Below are 19587 nucleotides of genomic sequence, written 5' to 3' on the forward strand. Positions count from 1 at the left end.
ACTGAGTCACATTAATGCCTTTTTTATCTTTACTGACACTGAAAACCTCCTTTTTTATGGTACGCATTATTTTATAAAGGAAAGATCAAGGATTTGTTGTAAAATGGAAAATGCATTTTACTTTAAAATAGTTAAAGGGTCGTTAAAAAAAAATGAAAATGTATCATCGTTTACTGTATTATTTTCTTTCTTCCACAATTACATTTGGCCAGAATTTTAAGCTGCTCTTTTTCTTTTTCATTTCTTGGTGCTTTTAGATACATTGTGCTAAGTTTGACAATAACTGACGGCAAACAATATTGGTTCTTGCATGTCACGTGACCGCAAATGAGCTATGGCGGAGGAGAAGATTTTCAGTGAAACAACTTACATTTTGTTTGACTTTGTTTCTTACACAAAGCTATCGTATGGCTTGCATGATTAAAAATGTGCGCATGAGTTGAATGAACGCCATACAGAATACAGTTGATTCTTTAAGAAGCATAATAGGCAGTATAAATCACTATACAACATTCTTCCTTAGATCTCCTTTTGTGTTTCACGGAAGAAAGCATGAGTTTGTAAGAACATGACAGTGCACATGATGACAAAATTTTCATGAACTATTCCTCTAAGGATTGCGGTCAATTCTTTTAAAAAGGCTAGTGTGGTGAATCCTGTACTTGACCTTGAAGCTAAACATCTGATTTATCGTTGTGTCAGAATCAAGGGAAAGCAACAGGGAGTGTTCAGGAATGTTCCAGGGAGTGTTTGTGGGCGAGATTCCTTTATGTAATGTTCTATTCCTTGTAATGTAGTATCAAATCCTATCTCTCTCTTTTTCTCTCTCCCTGACAAAATGCCTGTCAAAATTATTCTCACGTTCAAAAGCCAGGAAACTTTTCAGGGCTTCTGTGTGTGAATTCATGTCAAATCAAAGCAAGCCAACATTGCATCCTCAATTTCTTCTCTCACCACTATTTTAAAGCAGATCTAGGAGCAATTTTGGTTAGTGTAATTGTAGCTGATATTAAATTCTCAAAATATTCTGAAAATATGTGCAATATAATACTACTTTTGAGGTCTGGCTTTAAACTAGTGTCTATCTCCTTACTTTAATCTGAGAAGTCTGTCACTTATTCAAATAACAGCTTGCTGTGCAGACCTTTTTTTTTTTTTTTTTAATCGAGACAATCTTCAAAAGTTAATATAACTATCCAGTGAGGACACATATCCAATATCCAATGTAATACTTTGCCAACATTTTAACAAAGGGAAGGACATGTCTTTCTAAATTCCCTATCTATCAATATCTAATTACTTTGATGAGAATACCCATATTTCCAAAAGTAATGTTTCAGATTCACAACAAGTTAAGGTCTTTCAACAGCATTTGTGGCATAATGTTCATTATAAACAATTTTAGAAAATAATTTTAACTCATCTCTCAGTTTGTTATAAAAAGCAAAACTAATGGTCACAGTAAAGCACTTACAATGGTAATAAACATTGGTATACACACTGTTTCACGTGAGTAGCCACTTAAAATTTCAATTCTTGGGCATTTTTGGGCTGCCGCCTTCAATTTTTCACACTCAAATTTAAAAGCTTGCTGTTTACATAGACTTTGGACTAATTGCCAAAAGTCGGTCTTATTCTTTCAGAATCCCCCATGCACCAATCCCATATCTCGGCCTCTGAGTGGACTAGAATCTCAATCTAGGTGTCATTAGAAATCTACACTTTGCGATGATATATAACATTTTATCATCAATAGTCGATAACATATTCCGATGATTTGTTTAGCTTGCTTTTGCTGCTGGACTGCATATTCATTCATTCAGAGCTTTCATTTGATATATGATTTGTCTATATAAGTTCTATTTGAAAGACTTTTATATTCATATTAATAATTCTACCACATGACCTCTAGGTGGCGCTGATTTACAACGTAAATCAGGCCTTATTTTGATATTTTATGTGGCATAAAAGCAGAAGTGATGGTTATCTATGAAAGTTCAGATTCTAAGCCTTTAAGCGATACCACATATGCCTGAATTATGTATTCGGAGACTTGAACATTTTAAGCATAAACTTTTTTGCGACATAGCGCCCCCTATTGGAGTCCTTGATATCCGCAGAGTTGAAGAGGTTAAACATTATACATGTTAACATCAGACTATTGCAATAGAATCACCTATTAACCTTGTCTATGCAAAGGTGTATTCAACCTTTTTACTTTGTTGTCATGGCAAAGCAATGCCAGTAAATCTGGTAACTTTTGCACAATACTAGAATAGTATGTGGCACATTGTAACTAGCCTATCTGTAAAGCACTGTTTAAATGTTTCAAACTCCACCCACAGGAATAACACAGGTAACATATGACCAGAAGTGTATCCTCCTACAAATGTAGTCCCACCTCAAAAATACAGTTTAGACTGCTTAACAGGTCAAATAATAAACAGGGTTTTACTGAATAAGTGCTTTGAATAAGTGCTTTAACAAAAATACCTGCTTCACATTTCTGCTTTAAAACACTCCAGAATGCTGGCCCCATGGACGTCTATTGTATGTTATTGTAACCATGACTAAAAAAAATATATATGTCAAAAAAATGCTGTTAATAAAGCATAACCTGTATTGAACCCAGAACATTCCTTTAAAAGATTAGTTCACCCAAAAATGAAAAGCCTCATTTAATTACTTTCATGTTTTTCCAAACCTGAATGACTTTATATTTTTCAGTGGAACACCAAATGAGATGTTAGGCAGCCCTCAGTCACCATCCACTTTCATTGCATCTTTTTTTTTTCTTCCATGTAATGAAAGTGAATGGTGAACTATCCCTTTAAAGTAAACATACTTTATTATTAGTTCACAGTGTCAGTGTTGCATACATTTCAGTACTTCTCAAATAGATTTTGTGTTGTGTTATTTTTATGGCTTGACAAGCTGATTTTTAAATATTGTGTCATCTGTCTCCTTTCATCAGGCCCGCCATCTGCCCCACGCAATGTGATCTCAGTCATTAATGAGACGTCAGTGATTCTGGACTGGAACTGGCCTGCTGACACCGGAGGCAGGAAGGATGTGACATTTAATGTGGTGTGTAAGCGATGCTGGCCAGGTCAGAGGCAGTGCGAACCCTGCCGAGGGGCTGTGCGCTTCCTGCCCCGTGCGTCCGGCCTCACTAACACCACAGTAACCATGGTGGACCTCCTGGCGCACACCAACTACACCTTTGAGATTGAGGCACAAAACGGAGTGTCCTCCCAGGCACCCACACACCGCCAGTATGCTGCAGTTATCATTACTACCAACCAAGCAGGTGAGACTCTCATCCCAGCAGATCCTGTGCTTAAAAGAATAGTTTGCCCGAAAAATGAAAATTCTGTCATCATTTACTCACCTTGTGAGTAATTTGTTCTAAATTCATATGACTTTATTTTTCATGGACACAAAAGGTGAATTGTTGAAGAATATAATGAAAATGAAGACTGAACCTAAATTCCAATTCCTTTTAAGCTATACGATGGCTTTTGTGTGAGGATCAGACTGAAATTTAAGTTGTTATTCACTGAAAATCTTCCCCTTACCTGCAGTTCTTAAATCAAACTAGCCATTAGACGTGCAAAGAGACATGTGGAAACCAATGGCTGCAATGACACCATATGAGGCCAAATGGTATTGACACACCATTTTTGTAGTTCATATGACTGTTGTAGTCCATTATAGAGCTTTGGCGAAGGAAAAGATTATCAGTGAATAAAGTCTCAAATTTCAGTCTGTTCCTTAAACAAAGCTATCACATGACTGCAAAAGACTTATGAACTGCTTTTGTGATACGTTTATGGTGCTTGTTTTATAATTTTGGAGCTTGACAGACCCAGTCCCCATTGAATTTTATTATATGGAAAACAGCGACCATAATATTCCTCAAAACTATGGTCCACAAAAGATAGGAAGTCATATGGATTTAGAATGACATTAGGGTGAGTACATCATGACAGAATAAACATTTTTGGGTGAGCTATCCATTCTCCTGGATGCATCTAATAGGGTATTGGCACAATATTCACAAGAAATACACTTTATTAAAAAAATAATAATTAAAAAAAAAAATACCTCAAAAGACAAATGTTGTCAAAGATTTCCATTGATTGAGCAAAATGTGTTTATGGTTCCTTTGGATCGGTTGAGACACATTTATAAAGACAATTCAGTTTCATCTCAGTGATGTGCAGCAAAGCTCAAAATTCCATTTGGAAGGAAGAAAAGATCTGTTTAATGCCTCTGCAAGCCTGTTCCTCTTCCCCACCCACCCATGATCCATCCTGCGCTATCACAGCTGTCTGTGAACATATCATTCTGCAGGTGCTGGTCTCAAGTAAAGCTCACGGCTCTAGCATGAAGGTCATGATTCCTCAGGTTACTAAAGCACAGGGATGCTGAACGCAGGGCCATCTGCCTCCCATTCCAAGTGAGCTTCCTCTGTGCAGACTAGTTTATCTGTTCTCTAGTCCTAGGGGGCTCAGGCCCCTGTCAGTTCTGTGTTGTATGTAGAGTGATAGGTGCAGGGCCTGGTGGGTGATTTAGAGTAGGCTTTGGTCCACAGCTTACAGGGCTTTGGGGTTTGGTGTCATGAAATAGTAGTCAGAAGATGACTTGGACTACTAGAGGTTCAAAGGCTAAGGATTGATAGGTTTGCACCCTTTTACCACAGGGAGCAGTTGACTTTGCCTGAGACCTCATAAAATCTTTACTGTCATTGTGAGAGGATTGCGATTTCACTCTGCAAATCTTTTATCTTCCGCTGAAGAGCAGATGCTGATTTATATGTGGAGGAACGCTCAAGGCATCTTCTTTCAGAATAACACTGGTACAGGCCTTAATGTACTGAATATCAACTCTGTTTCGTTATTGCCTCATTGATTAATCAGATTAATAGGTCATTTTATTATTAAGTAAAATTGGTAAGTCATTCCTGTTATGTAGTATCTTTTGAACTCTTTAACTTCAAAAAATGAACATAATTGTTGCAACAAACATGACATCTTGCAATGACATCTTTAGACATGCAACTTTAAAAATGTATTTCTGTTAGACCTTTTTCCTTTTTGTGATTTTTTTTTCTTCATTTTTTCTCTCAACACACCTGAAATAATTAAACTTTGTTTGAGCACAACAATACTTTCTACTTTGCTAGACTTTCAGATATATGCTCTGGTCAAGATCAGACATTTAAACTTTCATTTCATTATGAATTGATAATTTACACAACGAAAGTAAATGAACTGGTTAGAACAAAACCGGACGGAAAGAAAGAGCTAAAGTTAGCCATGCTAAGTTAGGGATTGAGAGTTAGCTTGCAATTTTTATATTATTATGTTCAGTAATTAAACCAAAAAAATATATGTTTTAGTGTGAGACAAACCAACTAATACCAAAAAGAAATCACAGAATTCATAAAATCCATTGCTAATACGTAGTGTTGTTTGTATTGTTGTTTCCCGACCAAACATTATGTCACTACTTGAAAGATGATAATGTCATTAAATAAGATTTTTGTTAAGTTTAAGGGGATGGAGAGTGATATTCAGGACATAGTAAAAATCTATAATTGATTATTAATAAGAATAGTATTCCCTTTAAACATGTTTTGTTTTAAACATTTAAATTAAAGAGAGAGAGAGAGAAAAAAATGACAGCTTTTTAATTTTCAATTTTGATATTGTGATCAAAGAAATCTAATATGTTTTCCATCTTTAAAAATGTTAAGACATATCTGATAAGGTAATGAAAATGTTACAAATTACATAGTAATAAGTTACTACAATCTAATTACTTTTTTAGTCAAAAGTAGTGCAACATTTTATATTCTTGAAATGTAAAGTTACTGACTTCAAAGTACCTTAAAAGTAAAGTAATTAGTAGTTGCATTACTTTTTCAATTAAATAATCAGTAATCAGATTTCTATTTTGATAAGTAATTCAAATTTTGTAGTGGATTACTTTTTTTCAAGGAATTTATCAAAAACTGATAGTAGGACTCACCCAGGTCGTAACTGCCAGATTTTGTTGTTTGTTTAAGCTGTGCTTGTGTTACCAGCTCACAGCTCTGGTCTATTAAAGGAGTTTTTGTCAGACAAGGATACCTTGAGGTGACCGATTAGTGGGCAGTAAATATGGATTTAATGCTTCTCTTTTCTAGTCCTTCAGTTTTGTCTCAGAGAGGGGGTCTGGAGAAAATGTAAAAATATTAAATTACATTCCATTCCAGTTTTATTGTTTAAAAATTAAAAGGATAATTCACGCAAAGATGAAATTTATCGCATCATTTACTCACCCTCATGCCATTCAAGATGTGCATGACTTTATTTCTTCTGCTTAACACAAATGAAGATTTTTTGAAGAATATTTCAGCTCTGTATATCTATACAATGCAGGTGAATGATGAACAAAACTTTGCACATAAAGGCACCACAAAAGTAATCCATAAGACTTCAGTGGTTAAAACCATGTCTTCAGAAGTGATATGATAGGTGTGGGTGAGAAACAGATCAATATTTAAGTCCTTTTTTCCTGCAAATCTCCACTTTCAAACAGCCTTCCTAAGCGCTCTTCTCTCTAACAGGTCTTCTTCTTTTGTTTTTTGGCGATTTGCATTCTCTGTGCATATCACCACCTACTGGGCAGGGAGGAGAATTTATAATAAAAAAAAATACTTATTTGTTGATCTGTTTCTCACCCTCACCTATCATATCTTTTCTGAAGACATGGCTTTAACCTCTGGAGTCGTATAGATTTCTTTTATGCTGCCTCAATGTGCTTTTTGGACTTTCAAAGGTCTGGTCACAATTCACTTGCATTGTATGGACCTACAGAGCTGAAATATTCTTCTAAAAATCTTTGTGTTCAGCAGAAGAAAGAAAGTCATACACATCTGGGATGGCATGAGGGTGAGTAAATGATGAAGTAATTTAAATTTTTGGGTGAACTATCCTTTAAGGTCATTTGTTTTATTTATTGTCAATAGCAATACAGTATATTACTGTCTTTCGGTGTCCTCTATATACATTTTTATAGTATATCTGAACTCATTTTATTACCCTTTAATAGTTAATTAATCCCTTTAGACAAACATACACACTCCCACTCACAAGTCTTATTCATTTTCTCTCCACATAAGCATGCAAAGAAGCATTTTTTGACTTAAGCACTCCCCAAGCAATTGCACTGCAATGGTATTCATTCCAATTGCGTAGAGACAGCACTTGGCTAATACACCCTCATTTTCTGGCTTTTCTATTTGGTATGTTAATTCGGGTTCTTTCAGAAACTAAAACAAGGAGGATCATGACCCCTCTCACTACTTCTGTACTCTTGCTCTTAGACAAATAATCCAGCTCCCTTTACTGTCCTATAAAATGAGAGCAGAATGAGGAAATAGATGTGTCAATGGCCAGTCCAGTCAGGCCTGCAGAGAGCATGTTTACGAGGGGATCAGAGGGTTTTCAGTTCAGTCCACTCCATCTAAACAGAGCCAGCATTTGCAAAAACGCAAGCTGACCTCTATGTTAGGACAGTGCTCTCCGCTTGGCTCTCAACCTCCTCAGAGCTGTAAAACGCTGGTGTTGAGACCTGACAGTTCCGCCATTTTAACAGGGTGCCTCAGATAAGCTTCAACTGGCCTCTCATTCCTGCCAGGATGGGGTGGAGGTTTTCAGTAAAGACACTTGGAAAGGAGAACCCAAAAGAAATTGTGACCTAACTTTTAGCAATACAGAGTGTTGCCAGGACCTAGGCTTGGGAAACAAAAGCTTGTTTTCAATCAGAACCAGTTCTATTATATATATATATATATATATATATATATATATATATATATATATATATTCATGCCGTTTGGTTCTGTTAACGGTTTTGAACATATGCATTGTTCCATCGAATGTGGATGGAATACTAAACATACAAAGTGAATGGAAAATACCAATTACAAACAAATGAGCCAACATGAGCAAGTCATAGCCAGTTCTTTTCTTTTTTTATTGGGAAAAAATATTCATATGAGTTTGAATTGGTCTGAATTGGTCACTCACTGATTTGTTCGAAGTGGTTCTTCACTTAACAGTCATAACAAGTCATTACTTTCATCATGACTTGCTTTATCTGGGAATTGTTACTGTGTTTGCTTAGTAGATACAGTAGTTAGTTAAAGTAATTTAGTGCTTTGTGAAAAGTACTTAAATAATTGTGATTTCAGTCCCTGTCAGGGCCCAAAATAAACTGCTAAACCCACCAATGCCATGTGAATTATGACATTTACCAGCCATGAATATTTCTCACCATAAAACTGTATTTTGCATTATTTTTTATTAAAAATATATATTTGTCCTTTTAACAATGGGATGTTTATTCTTTGCATATTTGTGACAAACCCAGGTCATTATGTCGCTTGCAGCATCATGAGATGAGAAGTAGCCCCTTTCAAAATCGTTGGGTTACCAATACTGGTACATGTACCACATGGGCTGTCCACACATACCAATAGGTACTTATGATAGAACTTCTCATTTAGGGAAACTGGCAGAGCAAGATTTACCAGTATTTTCAAAAAGGTTGTGTTCACACATGACCACAAACATGAAAATTGCAGTAACTTTTCTGGAAAACGCTGTATGTGTGAAAGGGGCATAAATACAAGAAGAAGACACATCGTAATTTTGTACCTTATAATTTCAGCTTTGGTAGCTTAATGTGAGGAATATTCCACATCTGTGTCGCCACATAGAGAAAAGACAACGAACTTCCTTGATAAACCTTTAATAGTAAATTTTCCACAGGAAAACACGGTTATCGATGCACAACAAAGATTCTCTTTTATAGTAAAGGGCATATTATCACTCTTACAATTCGACTCAAACCATGTACAGTATATATTGCAGTTTCTAACAAAATAACCAGCAAACTGACAAGTAACTTTGCCCAATTTGAACATTCAGCTCACTGCTGCTCGGAAGTGTTTAGCTGAACCTGGCATTAAAGAGGGTTTTCCATGACTCGTTTTAGATTATTGAGATATGTTGCTGTGGTCATTTTGGAGTGTTTTCGTGGAGAGTTACTGGGGAGAAAGAAGGGCACCGACATGAATGCCATGCTGAGTCTCTGTCCCACATCCGCAGAGCCATGTGGAGGAAATTTGGAAACATGTTCTGCAGAGTGTCATTATCTCATCACCACTTCACTACAATTGTTTACAAATGTTTATGTCTGTACTCTCCAGCATACTTGTGTGAGAGAGCTGGAGTATTATTGTCAGCCACACCTGTAAATGCTGCACTCTGAATTCAGTCCACTTCAGAGGTTGTGGTTTCAAGCAGAATGTTGCTGAACAGCTAGGTGGCCTCCTCTCTGCATTTTAAGTAACTGAATATTCTTGCAGTTTCCCACATACCGTATAATCGAATGGTTCTTTGTTTTTCTGCTTTCATTTGAGAGGTTTGAACTGATGGTTTACTTTTTGGTATTACGATTGAGGTGATCTGTTCGCACAGAGATAGCTAAGAAAGATCCAAAGAGCTACATAGGCAGCTTTCAAACTATTATGGAACCTCATAAGTTACTGATTTGGAACACTGTACCTAGGCAGCAACTCTGTGCACCACACAATTAGTTCTCCTTACATTAAGCCCTCAGAATATTCGACTTGCAATTCATTTTAATATGGTTTGGCATTAGCATGTTGCCAAGCATGTTGCATTTTTAAGTATTTTTATTGCTTTTTTTATACTGAATGAATAATTAGTATAATCAGCATTTATTTTGCTTTGCAATGCATTAGCATATGGGACTGCTTTCTCTGTGAAGAATACATGTGATGCTGCCTTAGAATGTTGCCCAAAAGAAGGTATCTTAGAAGGCAGCATAATTATGCTATTATTATTATTATAATTATGGTGCCTTAAAATAATACCTACATAGGCAGCTCACAAGGCTCACTACAATCAAAAAGTTGTTTTCGTTTTTGAGGTTTGTAGAAACTCCCTAAAAATACAAAAACAAAAAACAAATATATAATATATATTTTTTTTGGTTAGCTGGTAAGCATACTGGTCCCCTGGCCTCACCAACAAACAAGTCCCCAAAACACCTTTAAAACTAAAAAACCAGCTTTTTCTTCTTCTTCTTCTTCTTCTTTTTTTTTTTTTTTTTCCTACTGGGCAGATGCTTTCCTTTTGGCTTTAAGATGGAGGTGATGTTTTCACACGAACAAGGCAAAGAAAGATACACAGTGTCAAATGAGCCTGCTGTCCAGACATTATAAATCATCGCTTCCATAAACTATGGCCACTATAAAACTTCAATAATAGCTCCCCTATCAGAGTGCCGTAGGGAAGGGGATTGTGGAGGGGACTGCAAACTGAAACAGACTGTGCCCATCTGGATTCATTAGCAAAAGACGAAAAGAAGAAAAAAGACTTCCAGGGGAAAAGAAGTCTTTTGAAACCGTATAATCACAATCAAGAAAAGCTCGAACATTTCAAAGAAAAACATGTTTTTTCCTGTGGTCTAATAAAATTAAAACGCGGGCAAGTTAGATGCTTCCATGGCCTCAGTGCTGCCTCGCAATTAAAGAGAGCTGTAAAATTGGAAAAAGAAACACAAGAGTGCTAGGCATAGAGACCGAGCTCTGACTTGAATTACGATCACAGATTGAGACGATGTGAAATGCCAGAGCCGAGGCAGACATTAGAGCTGGATGCTTATAGCAGGGTTATTCTAGTATTGTATTTTTCATTATTTAATTTTCAATTTGTCCTTTCAGTTTAGTTTAGTTTTCAATAGTTTTCACTCTGTTATTCTTAGTTTTAGTTTAGCTTTACCTTTTTAGGTTTTTATACTAGTTTACATTTTTCAGTATTTATTTAGTTTTTATTGTAGTTTGAGTATTTTAGGAATGAAGTTAATGCATAAACATAATAAACAAATATAATTTAAAAATATTTAAAGCTGTTAAATTGCTCAGGATTATCACAATCTTAATTAATTAATTAATTAATCTAGTGGCATTTTCATGTTTATAATAAATGTAGGATGTAAAGGTTTCAAATTTTATACTATGTCAAAAAACTACAACTAAAATAAATTTTTGGACATTTTATTATATATTTTTTAAGTTAGTTTGTAGTCATTAAAATGTATTTTCTGTTTTTGTGTGTGTGTGTGTGTGTGTGTGTGTGTGTGTGTGTGCGTGTGTGTTTTGAGATGATAAGTTAAAATGTTTTAATATAGCATTTTAGTTTTCATAAAGGTTTCAAATTTGGTCAAAAACCTACAACAAAATTATTAAGTTAAAATGTTTTAATTTAGAATTCATTGTAGTTTTCGTTACTTATAATAACACTTGTCAGCAGTATTAACTTGAAAAGACATTGCCCACTGTTTGCAGGACAGAGAAGTACCAGTCTTTGCCTAATACAACTTGAGCACACATTGACTGCGTCAATTTGTCTTTCAATCCCCAAACTTTCCCAACTTTTAAACCGGCCCCCAGTGGAGAGCAAACTCAATTAGGTCAACAGGAACCAGTTCACAGGATGCAAATTGTTTGATGAAAATGCCAGCTGAACTTCCTTTGACCTGTGGCTTTATGTGCTTGTAGTACCATCACAGCCCAAGTGCAAGCAGCTAATCTGCTTTTTTCGATTTGTGTTTGCCCCTCTCTCTTTCTGTCTGTCTCTTTCTGTACAGCCCCATCTTCAGTAACTGTAATCAGGAAGGACAGAACATCACGAAACAGCATCTCTCTGTCTTGGTTGGAGCCAGAAAGACCCAATGGTATCATTTTGGACTACGAGGTCAAGTACTATGAGAAGGTGGGGGCAATTTAATTTTCACTTGCTCTGGGCACCACAACATTAGCATTTTAATACAAATTCACCACTTTGTCCTTTAATATGGCCTTTTTAGGACTCCTGGTCCAGAGTGCACATATTGTACATACGCATACCTGGAAGCAATTTCAGGTTATTAGTTGATTTGTCTTCATTTAATATTAGAGGTAAAATATAAGAGTCTTTCTGCTTTGAAAGTAATGTTGGCCTGTAATAGACTGCAATAGTGACCACCCACTTTTTCAGTGGTCTTGGTTCCGGATGTATTTTTCCCAATTCAGTCATGTCAACTCTCAGAAAGGTTTAGCATGGTAATGGTGGTATGACATATTGATAGGATATTGGTCTTGGTGGACTAGATCTGCTAATGCTGCTGCAGTGCAAGTACGGAGACTTGATACCTCTAGAACATACACAGGCATCCTGTGTTAGCAGGTGGAAATGCTGCTGCTGCACAAATAGACATAAATACAATCCCCATGTAGGTGATCTAGACAAGTGGAGCTGAAGTGGAGGTGGGTTTAAGAGAAACTGGAAAGAAACCAGCTTATCTGCAAAAGTGAGCCATTTAAATGTTAGATAAAGGGAGAGACACAAATTTATTGGCTACCGGATTACAGGTCAAAGGACCACCTTGCGAGTGGCTTAACATGTCACATTTGAGCTAACCACACAAGTCAAAGAACCTATCAGCTTGCTCCATGTAGAGTTTCATGGCTGAACTTTGGTCATTTATGTACTCCATAAGTATTTAAAATATTCTTAATATGACAAAGTATCATTTGAAGCTAAATATGAAATGTAAATTGGAAAATAGAAGACTGTGAACATATATTAATTTATGAGTCAATGAATTACTCATCCCTTGAAGCATTGCAAATGATGTAATTGAATCAGAAATGGTGGTACAATATAAAACTTTTAGCCTAAAGTCATTGATTATAAGTATAAATTAATATATTTAAGTTCATTGCATTAGTTAGTTTAATGTCAAGTCATTTTTATTTGTATAGCGCTTTTCACAACACACATCATTTCAAAGCAGCTTTACAGGAAATCATGCATTAACAAAAAAGAAATAAATGAAACTGTGGTATCTATAATGTTTTACAGTGATCATTGTGTAGTTTGATTAAATATGATTGTAAAATGTGTATAAAAATGTAATAAATAATAATTGTATTTAGAACCCCTGTGAGCAAGCTGAAGGGGACTGTGGCAAGGAACACAAAACTCCAAAAGATGTTGGTTAATGGAGAAAAATAACCTTGGGAGAAACTAGGCTCACTGTGGGAGCCAGTTCCCCTCTGGCTAAACAACATGAATATAATGCTTATATTAGTTCCCTATCTGTCACTCACTCGACGTTGTGTCGATGTAGTGACACTAGGGGTCACTCTTGGGAGCCCGAGACACCTCTCGTCTTTGATAAAAGGCCAATGAAAATTGGTGAGTGGTATTTGCATACCACTCCCCCGGACATACGGGTATAAAAGGAGCTGGTATGCAACCACTCATTCAGATTTTCTCTTCGAAGCCGAATGGTCAATGTTTACTGAGCTGACTGTTCATTCACCTCTGCTGGATCTGACGGCGCATTTCAGCGGCTTCTCCCTCCTCTGCACTGGTGCACTGCAGAGAATGCCCCTGGGCGCTTCGGCAGAAATAAGAGAGTATATTTTTCTAAAAGAGTATATTTCTCTAAAAGAGCAGCACACACGGAACGTCTTTTTAAAGACGCGTCTTTTTAAAGATGCCTTTCCGTTTGTGTGTTATTCCTGGTTACGGTCGTTATCTCTCAACTTCTGACAGTCACGATCGCTGTCTTTCATGTCTGGGCACGACTCACGTGGAGACAGCGCTCGTGGATGGATCATGTACTCATAGTGAGAACATGACCATGGCAACGTTGCGGTCGCGGCTTCTGCTCCCTGCCACGGTCCTTCTACCTATGGGTATGAGGCCAGCATGGCTAGCACTGGGGGCAATTTGGGGACCCCAATGGGACCACCTCCACCGGGTATCCCCCCACGGACCTCCCATTCCCCAGCACGCTAGTCTGCCCCGATCGGGCTTCCAGATGAGTCCGCTGGCTCGTCTCACGGCGAGTTCGACCTCTTGTTCGGAGCCCACGAAGCTGATGAGCTCTTGAGCGCAGCATTGGAGAGCGGGCTCATCCACTAGGGTATGGTCGCCCAGTCACAGGCTGACGCGTAAATGATGGACATGCTTTCCCGGGCAGCCGTGAGCGTCGGGCTAGAGTGGAACCCTCCACTCTCCCCTGAACCCTCGCGGCTCGATGATTGGTTCCTGGGCTCGCGGCGCCGCTCACAGCCACGCCACGCCACGCCCCGCTCCAGTTGCTTTCTTCCCAGAAGTGCACAAGGTTGTGGGAGGCAACTTTTACTGCCCGGTCCCGATCTTTCAGGTCCCCCGGCCTCCCTACCCTCGATGGTGAGGTGGCCAGGGGCTATTCTGCGATTCCCCTGGTAGATAAGGCGCTCATGGTGCACCTATGCCCACAGAGCGCCGCCACCTGGCGCAGGAGCCCAAAGCTCTCGTCCAAGGCCTGTAGGTTTGTGTCGTCCCTGACGGCCAAAGCTTACAGTGCCGCTGGACAAGCCACCTCTGCCCTGCACGCCAAGCAAAGGCGCTAAAGGAACTGCATGAGGGTAGTTCCGCACCAGATTTGATGCAGGAGCTGCACTTGGCAACCGACCTCGCTCTCCGGGCGACGAAGGTCACAGCGCGGTCTCTCGGGTGGGTGATGTCCACCATGGTGGTCCAGGAGCGCCACCTTTGGCTCAACCTGGTCGCGATGGGAGAGGCCGACAAGGCACAGTTCCTTACTGCCCCCATTTCCCAGGTTGGCCTATTTGACAACACCGTTGAGGACTTTACCCAGCAGTTCTCGACGGTGAAGCAGCAGATAGAGGCTATACGGCACATCCTGCCCTGGCGCGGCTCAAGATACCGCACCCCGCCTGCTCATCACCAAAGGCATCCCCCTGCGGTGACTGCACCGGCTCCGACACAGCCCGCCCGGCCCTGGCGTGGAGCCCACCGCAGGAAGAAGACGCCACCGGTCTCACGGCCGGCCGCCAAGAACCAAAGAAAGGCTTCGAAGCGCCCTTGAGATGGGTGACCCAGGGACGACAAAACCCGCTGCCTTGGAGCTGGTAAGCAGACCACTCCATCCCCCGGTGGAGGGCCGGGAGGACAATCTTTTGTTGCCTTTTCATTTAATTTCACCGCATGCCCAAGTGGCTGCGGTATCCAACAGATCAGCAAAAGAGCGGTTTCCTTGTTCCCTGGGTCACATACCCGGTGTGGACGGTCGTCATCACGACCACCGTCCACCATTCCATTTTGGCAGGTTTGGCGCTCCAGCGGCAGTCTCCCTGCCCCTGCGTGTCCAGCTGTGGCACAAATCCACCCCGATGTGACAGTCTCCACAGGTCACGAAGACAGGCCTCTTCTTCCCCCGTCCCAGGCTGTTCCGGGGGTGGTCACAAGGAGCCAGGTAAGTGCTTTGATGTCCCTGAACTCAGCACGGCCACAACATGGCGTGGCACCTCAGGCTCATGCCTCAGAAGCAGCCCTTGCCCTGCTAAGGGAACTGGGCATTCACATCCTCAATTATCTCAACGATTGGCTAATCCTAGCTCACTCTCGGGATGTGTTGTGTGCACACAGGGACCTGGTGCTCTCGCACCTCAGCTGACTGGGGCTTTGGGTCAACCCGGTTCAGAGCATCTCTTTTCTCTGCTTGGAGTTGGACTCAGTCTCGTTGATGGCGCGCCTCACAAACGAGCGTGCACAGTTGGTGCTGACCTGTTTGAAGGCGTTCAGACAGAAGACAGCGGTTCCACTGAAAATGTTTCAGAGGCTCCTGGGGCATACGGCATCCTCAGCGTTGGCCACTCCGCTTGGGTTGATGCATATGAGACCACTTCAGCACTGGCTTCAGACTCGAGTCCCGAGATGGGCATGGCACTGCGGGACACATCGCGTGGCCATCAGGCCGATCTGACACCGCCTCTTCAGCCCTTGGACCGACCTCACGTTTCTACGGGCAGGCCTTCCCCTAGAGCAGGTCTCCAGGCACATCGTGGTTACGACAGACGCCTCCAAAATGGGCTGGGGCACTGTATGCAATGGGCATGCAGCCGCCGGCTTATGGATGGGCCCGCAGCTGCATTGGCACATCAACTGCCTCGAGTTGCTGGCAATTCTGCTCACACTGCGGAGGTATCCAGGGCAAGCATGTGTTAGTTGGGACAGACAACACGGCAACGGTAGCATATGTCAACCGTCAAGGCGGTCTGCGCTCCCGTTGTATGTCACAACTCGCCCGCCGTCTCCTCCTCTGGAGTCAGCAGCACCTCAAGTCGCTGTGAGCCACTCACATACTGGGCAACCTCAACACTGCAGCGGATGCGCTGTCACGGCAGGTTACCCTCAGGAGAGAGTGGAGACTCCACCCTCAGGTGGTCCAGCTGATTTGGAGTGGATTCGGGCAGGCACAGGTAGACCTGTTTGCCTCCCAAGAATCCTAACACTGCCCGCTCTGGTATGCCCAGACCGAGGCACATCTCTCACACGCGCTGGCACACAGCTGGCCCCCTGGACTTCGCAAATATGCATTTCCCCCAGTGAGCCTACTTGCACAGACCCTGTGCAAGGTCAGGGAGGATGAGGAGCAGGTCATCCAGCACCCTACTGGCCCACCCAGACGTGGTTCTCGGACCTCACGCTCCTCGCGACAGCCCCCCCCCCCGGCAAATTCCCCTGAGGAAGGACCTTCTTTCTCAGGGATGGGGCACCATCTGGCACCCACGACCAGACCTCTGGAATCTCCATGTCTGACCCCTGGATGGGACGCTGAAAACTTAAGCGGTCTACCACCCGTGGTGGTAGACACGATCACTCAGGCTAGGGCCCCCTCTATGAGGCACCTGTATGCCTTTAAGTGTCATCTGTTCGCTAAGTGGTGTTCTTCCCAACGCGAAGACCCCCAGAGATGCATAGTCGGATCAGTGCTTTCCTTCCTGCAGGAGAGGTTGGAAGGGCGGCTGTCCCCTTCCACCTTGAAGGTGTATGTAGCCGCTATAGCGGCACACCACGACATAGTGGACGCTAAGTCCTTAGGGAAGCACGACCTGATCATCAGGTCCCTGAGAGGCACCAGGAGGTTGAATCCCTTCAGACCATGCCTCGTTCCCTCATGGGACCTCTCTGTAGTTCTTCAGGGTCTACAGAGGGCCCCCTTTGAGCCCTTGCAGTCAGCTGAGCTTAAGGAACTCTCTTTGAAGACTGCCCTCCTGACTGCGCTTACTTCCATCAAGAGGGTTGGAGACCTGCAAGCGTTCTCTGTCAGCGAACGTGCCTGGAGTTCGGTCCGGGCTACTCTCACGTGATCCTGAGACCCCGACCGGGCTATGTGCCCAAGGTTCCCACGACCCCTTTTAGGGACCAGGTGGTGAACCTGCAAGCGCTGCCCCAGGAGGAGGCAGACCCAGACCTGACATTGCAGCGTCCGGTGCACGCTTTACGCATCTATTGGATCGCACACAGAGCTTTAGAGTCTCTGAGCAGCTCTTTGTCTGCTTTGGTGGACAGCGGAAAGGAAGCGCTGTCTCCAAGCAGAGGATCGCCCACTGACTCATTGATGCCATAAAAATGGCATATCACGCCCAGGACGTGCCGCCCCCGGTAGGGCTATGAGCCCATTCTACCAGGGGTGTAGCGGCCTCCTAGGCCTTGACCAGTGGCGCCTCTCTAACAGACATTTGCAAAGCAGCGGGCTGGGCAACACCCAACAACTTTGCGAGGTTCTACAGTCTCCGGGTGGAACCGGTTTCGTCCCGTGTAGTGGCACGCACAAGCAGGTAAGTCCGGGAGAGCTGGTTGGGTGTATCGCTTGCGCATAGTGCCTTTCACCTCCCCTGAGCTGAAGACATGCGCTGTTGACTCCCAGTAGTGTTCACAAACTGTGTTCCCTGGTTGATTTCCTCTGAGCCCTGTGGCAGACGAGTTTGCGGAGAAACTTGCTGCTGGCTCAGTATATGTGCTATCTAAGCCCTGTACTGGGGTAGGTGCTCCGCATATGGTGGTTCCCCGTAGGTAACCCCATGCGACGTATATCTTCCGCTAATTCGTTTCCCTGTTGGTAAACTGCATCTTCCTTGGGCACTACCATGGGACTTCTCCACATGACATACTTCTGACAAAGCTCGGCAAGACCATGTGATGTATTTCCACTCAAAATACCCCCCCCCTTTGGGTGGGGTGTGGTCTCTGTGGAGTTTTCCCCTTGGGAGTGACACCCCCCCTGACTAGACCTGGTGGCCCCAGTCAGTTAATTCCTTTTTTTGGGGGGAGAGGAAAAAAAGATGATAAGAGGCCACGACTGGGCTAGCCTGTCTCTATCTTTTGGGCTGTCGACTTGTCCCCAAAGGGCCGTTTGACACTCATAACAGTATTGGGGGAGGTTACGCGTCAGCCTGGTGCGCTGGCTATGAGGCACACAGTGGTCTACCCATCACACACCACCAGTTCACGTAACACAGTTCAGCCAGTTGCGGCGTTTCGTATTGGGACCCCTAGTGTCACTACATCGACACAACGTCGAGTGAGTGACAGATAGGGAACGTCCTGGTTACTTGCGTAACCTCCGTTACCTGATGGAGGGAACGAGATGTTGTGTCCCTCCTGCCACAACGCTGAACTACCCGCTGAAATGGCCGGGACCTTGTCTCGGCTCCTCAGCACAAAACCTGAATGAGTGGTTACATACCAGCTACTTTTATACCCGTATGTCCGGGGGAGTGGAATGCAAATACCACTTGCCAATTTTCATTGGCCTTTTATCAAAGACCAGAGGTGTCTTGGGCTCCCAAGAGTGACCCCTAGTGTCACTACATTGACACAACGTCTTGTTCCCTCCATCAGGGAATGGAGGTTACGCAAGTAACCAGGACGTTATCTGTGTGCAGTGCAAGTCATGATTTAAAATTTGTTAACTAAGTAAGTGTTAAGGTCCAGTGTTTAAAAAAATATTTTTTATGAACTGTAAGATTAATGACTAATGTCTTTGAAGTCCATCCTGGATTAACTGCATAAGTTCACATAGATGCATTGTCTTTTGTTATTTGGCTGATGAAGGCTTTTGTTGGCAATTAAATGATAGTCTTTGTATTCCATTTCAAGAGTGTAGTCCATCAATAGACAAATGTGATGCAGGCAGAGATCAATGAGGTGCATCGTAGGCCATTTCAGTGAGGTTCGGTGGGGTCCATCCTAAATCCAAGGTTCAGGCAGTGGCATATGAAATATCCGATATCTTACATTTGGAGTTGGTATCAGTTCATCCTCTGAAGTATGTCGTAAAAGACTGAAGTGATTTCTGCTACCACCGGCTGCATTTAGTCGTCATCACTCAGAGACACGTAGCAGTGGAGTCCAACATCAAGCAGGAACGGAGCTGGATCTGGCCGGCTCTGGTAACCTTGGGATATGAATCACTTAAGTGGTTACTTAAGTACTGTGGAGCTAGACCATTCAAAGCTTTGTATTAAGTTAATAGAATTTTAAAATTAATACGAAATTGAACAGGTAGCCAATGTAACGACGATAAAATGGAGCTAATATGATCATATTTCTTGATTCTAGTCAGCACTCTGGCTGCTGCATTTTGGAAGAATGCTGT

General features: G+C 42.0%; 1 protein-coding gene across 3 annotated transcripts in view; it reads left to right on the plus strand.

The window, feature by feature from the left end:
* The window catches only part of LOC127446743 (ephrin type-A receptor 3-like), a 168008-nt gene that overhangs the window by 94633 nt on the left and 53788 nt on the right, over window positions 1-19587 (plus strand). For all 3 annotated transcript variants that reach the window (XM_051707911.1, XM_051707910.1, XM_051707912.1), the window contains exons 5-6: window positions 2975-3310; window positions 11734-11858. In XM_051707911.1, coding sequence (XP_051563871.1) covers window positions 2975-3310; window positions 11734-11858 — 461 coding nt within the window. The remainder of the gene's footprint in view (window positions 1-2974; window positions 3311-11733; window positions 11859-19587) is intronic.

This window comes from Myxocyprinus asiaticus, chromosome 10 (genome assembly GCF_019703515.2).
Source record: "Myxocyprinus asiaticus isolate MX2 ecotype Aquarium Trade chromosome 10, UBuf_Myxa_2, whole genome shotgun sequence".
Lineage (NCBI taxonomy): Eukaryota > Metazoa > Chordata > Actinopteri > Cypriniformes > Catostomidae > Myxocyprinus > Myxocyprinus asiaticus.